This window comes from Trifolium pratense, linkage group LG2, assembly GCF_020283565.1.
Source record: "Trifolium pratense cultivar HEN17-A07 linkage group LG2, ARS_RC_1.1, whole genome shotgun sequence".
Lineage (NCBI taxonomy): Eukaryota > Viridiplantae > Streptophyta > Magnoliopsida > Fabales > Fabaceae > Trifolium > Trifolium pratense.
In genome coordinates, this window is record NC_060060.1 from 15,591,709 (window position 1) to 15,595,972 (window position 4,264).

At 29.4% G+C, this 4,264-nt stretch overlaps 1 protein-coding gene across 1 annotated transcript; it reads left to right on the plus strand.

Moving 5' to 3' along the window:
• Positions 1–2,272: 2,272 nt before the first annotated feature.
• Positions 2,273–3,960, plus strand: LOC123907547 (coniferyl alcohol acyltransferase). The gene has a single exon (XM_045957854.1). It carries the CDS (start codon positions 2,313–2,315, stop codon positions 3,687–3,689), a length of 1,377 nt encoding a protein of 458 aa, XP_045813810.1. The 5' UTR covers positions 2,273–2,312; the 3' UTR covers positions 3,690–3,960.
• The last annotated feature ends 304 nt before the right edge of the window (positions 3,961–4,264 follow it).

Below are 4,264 nucleotides of genomic sequence, written 5' to 3' on the forward strand. Positions count from 1 at the left end.
TCAGGGCTAATTTGTAACAAGCTTAAAGCTTAGTAAGCTTTAGCTTGAGGGGTGATGTTAGAAGTTTATTTTATTTGGTAGTTTATTTTATTTTCGTATTTTGTTTGACAAACTCATAATGCTTCTTGTTGATGCATCATGAGTTTGAGAGTAGGTGTTAGATAATAAAATAATAGTTTATGTTATTGGGCCTGTTAGTTTAGAGTCCATTAGGTTTTATTATATATTCTTTAGTAACCTTTTTGTAATGTTAAGCAATGCAATAATATTCTATTGAAACCCTAGCCGTCTTTCTCTTTTCCTATTGGTGTATCTTTGATTCTAACAAATGGAAGAGGTGAGTACACTTGTATTATTTTTCAACTAGTCACTAGAGTAGAGATGATTAAGAATTAAAAGTGATAGAAATTGTATGAAAAGAAGTAGGATTGTCAAACGATTAGTGTTACACCATTTCAGAGTGTGTGAAATCCTTGTTTTCCCGTGTGATAAAAAAAATAAGTCTCAATTGATGATTATAATTGATTCATTCTCTTCTATTTAAGGTGTGTTTTGATAATTTTTCAATACAATAAAAAAATAAGGATCACTTTGTGTTTTATGATCAATCAATTTTAGCCATTAATTGAAATTAAAATCAAATGCAGTGATTTGGAGTAGCTTTTATAACTTACTCTTAGAGTAAATATAACATTCCTCATATATATATTTGAACCAAACCAACTTATTGCATTTTATTAATTAGCAAAAGTTCAATACATGAAGGAATAATCTCAAATATATTTTTATCTCTATAAAATTGTGACTTAAATTGATTACATGTTTTAATTTATAATTATATGTTTAAAAGAAAAATAGAGTTTATTACCACTTGCAATGTATAGGTAAAATAGAGTTTATATTTCGCAATGTTAACAAATTTCAGTTTATCTCGTCTATTTTATTTTCTTTCAATTATCGCTTAAGATTTAGTTATTTTAGTTATTTCAGGTTATCTCCTCTAATTTTGCAATGTTAACAAATGTCAAGATTTAGTTATTTTAGTCCCTCATTGAATATATGGTGGTTTAAGATTTCACATAAATAATGACGTGACATACTTAGTGAGGGGTGTGAACCGAAATTGCTATAACATTATAGGGAATCTTCACATTATAGGAGGTAATCGAAAAAATATTACATTATAGGAGATAATCGAAAAAATATTACAAGAGAGTATAACTCGAAATCTATTACTAATATATTAAAATCGATTACCACCAAATTTCCTAATTTATCCTTATTACTTTTAACCGCGCTGCAAGTTTTATATATATTATTATGAGCACTTGGCGCAGGATGATGATTTACGAGGGATGCCAACCTAGTTGGGATTTCTTCTAGATCCTTTGACGTCATTATGCTCTTAGTTCACAAAAAAAAAACTAAAATAAATATAAAAAATATAAAAAGATGATATGCTTAAAAATAGGAACAAAATATATTTTAGATAGGAACAAAACATAACAATCTATACATAAAACTAGGGAAAAAATAATTAATAATAATATAATAAAGTTATTTAGTATGAAACTAACTAAATTACCCTAAATATTTCTAATAAAATTTCTAATTTTTTATTAAAAATATACACGGGACCATTATTTATCACTAAAACATAAAAAATTGAATAAATAAGTTTACAACAAATAATTAACACAATAATTCCACTTATATTTTAAAAATATTATATAACAAATTTTTAAATATTTAATTTAAAATAATTTTTTTACATTAATATAATGACAAGTTCAAATATCGAATAAAAATAAGTGGACCCATACAAATGCATGGATCTTTAAACTAGTTCGCTAATAAATGCGTAAACACTATTTAACCCTTCACTATATGAGTGCAAATGTACCACATAGTAATAATGGTTTTTGTTTGCTAGAACCAATTTATGCGTAAAATTGATTATGTTTGGATTCCTAAATTCCATTCCCTACCAAGCTTGACCATATTAGTTTAATTTTTTGTATATTATGATTCCAACCATTGGAAGAAAATGAGTGGAAATAAGCACCAACTTTCCAACAAAAGAAGTGCTCTCATGAGATCAGCTTTTAATCTTGAGACATGACATCATAATATATATTGATCAATGATCACTAATATTAATATTCGTAAAGTGTATATAGAAAATATCTCAAACAATGGTGTCATCAATGTTCATCATGCACTAGAAACACATTATATAAACCATATGCTAAGGAACATTACAAACATAAGTCTCAAGACAAAGAAAATACCAAAGAGAAACACTAAAAAAAATGTCACATATTCTCAATGAAGTTGCAGCCACAAAATATGAAAAATTTGAAGTCAAGTTCATTAAGAAAAGTGTTGTAAAAGCACTCAATCATTTTCCAAAGCCATTTTCAGTGATTAATCTCTCAAATCTTGATCTACTTTCAGGTCGTTTTCCGGTTACGTACTTATATTTCTACAAAAAACCAAAACTAGGTAACTTCAAATCTTTTGTTAACACTCTTAAAACCTCATTAGCACAAACACTTAATCATTACTATCCCTTTTCTGGCCAAATTGTTCAAAATCATAAAACCAATGAACCTGAAATCATTTGTGACAACAATGGTTCATTACTCATTGAAGCACAAGTAAATATTCCACTCAAAAATTTAGATTTTTATAATCTCAATGAAACTCTTGAAGATAAAATAGTCTCGGTTCAACCGAATTTCCCTTCACAAATTCAGGTAACTGAATTCATTTGTGGCGGAATTTCAATAGCATTTACATTTGATCATGCATTAGGTGATGCAACTTCATTTGGTAAATTTATTTCATCATGGTGTGAAATATCACAAAATAAACCGATATCATGCATACCGAATCATACAAGAAATCTTCGCGCGCGTTCGCCTCCTAAATACCAACCTAATTTAGATCAAATTTTCATCAAATGTACCATAGAAGAGATACAAAACATGAAAATGAATAACAATATTTCGCTTAAACGTCTCTATCATATCGATGCATCGAGTATTAACATGCTGCAGAGACTTGCTTCGGTTAATGGAACCAAAAGAACAAAGATTGAAGCTTTCTCTGCTTATGTATGGAAGATAATGATAAACACAATTGATCAAAGTAAGTATAAAAAATGCAAGATGGGTTGGTTAGTAGATGGAAGAGAAAGAATGAGTGGAAGCGAAAAATCAATGTCGAATTACATAGGTAATGTATTGTCTTTGGCATTTGGTTCGGCGAAAATTCAAGAATTGAAAGAAGGTTCATTATCAAACATAAGTGAAATAGTTCATGATGCAATTTCAAAGGTTAGTAATGAGGAACATTTTTTGGATTTGATTGATTGGATTGAGTTTCATAGGCCAGGTTTGATGCTTGCAAAGGCGGTATTAGGACAGGATGATGGACCTGTCTTGGTGGTTTCTTCAGGACAAAGGTTTCCTGTTAGTGAAGTTGATTTAGGATTTGGGAGTCCTTTGTTAGGGACAGTGTATACTTCTATTGAAAGGGTTGGTGTTGGTTATATGAATCAAAGGAAGAGTGGTAAAGGTGATGGTTCATGGACTGTTTCTGCTATCTTGTGGCCTGAATTGGTTGATGCTTTGAAGAATGATCCAATTTTTCAGCCTATGACTGCTTCTCATCTTCAACTTTAGTAGCGTATTATGAAGCACATACACAGACACCCAGATATGACACTTATATGTAGACGGTGCAATTAATTTGAAAAAAAAAGAAGGAAAGTGATTGAATATAACTACCATACCAGTGTTGGTGTCGTGTTAGTGTAAGACGCTTAGACCCCGACATGCCTTTAGTATGTAGTCTTAGTGATGCTTTGGCAGTGCATTGTTATTTATCTTTGACTTGTTTGTACATTAGTTATGGGAAATTTGAATCTTATAAAATTGTGTTTATTTTTATGAAGTTATATATGTCTTAAATAGTTCAAATTATTTATCTTTATATTTTAGGGAGGGAGTTGTTAAGAGAAAAACAACAATAAAAAGCATAAGGTGTTTCACTTATTTGGTATGTGTGTGACAAATGCATTTTCAATCCAGATGGTTAAAAATCAATGTTTTTTCGCGTTTGAGTGAATAAATCTATAGAACATAACTCGGTTGGTAGAAAATATTACATATAATATGTAATTGTCAGAGTTCGAATCCAAAATTTTATCCGACAAAAAATAGATATTTTTTTCCTCTTTCGAATAGATAAGTTCAAA

Bases quoted from the DNA above. Each gene is read 5' to 3' on its own strand.
- LOC123907547 (XM_045957854.1), top strand. From the start codon at position 2,313: ATGTCACATATTCTCAATGAAGTTGCAGCCACAAAATATGAAAAATTT.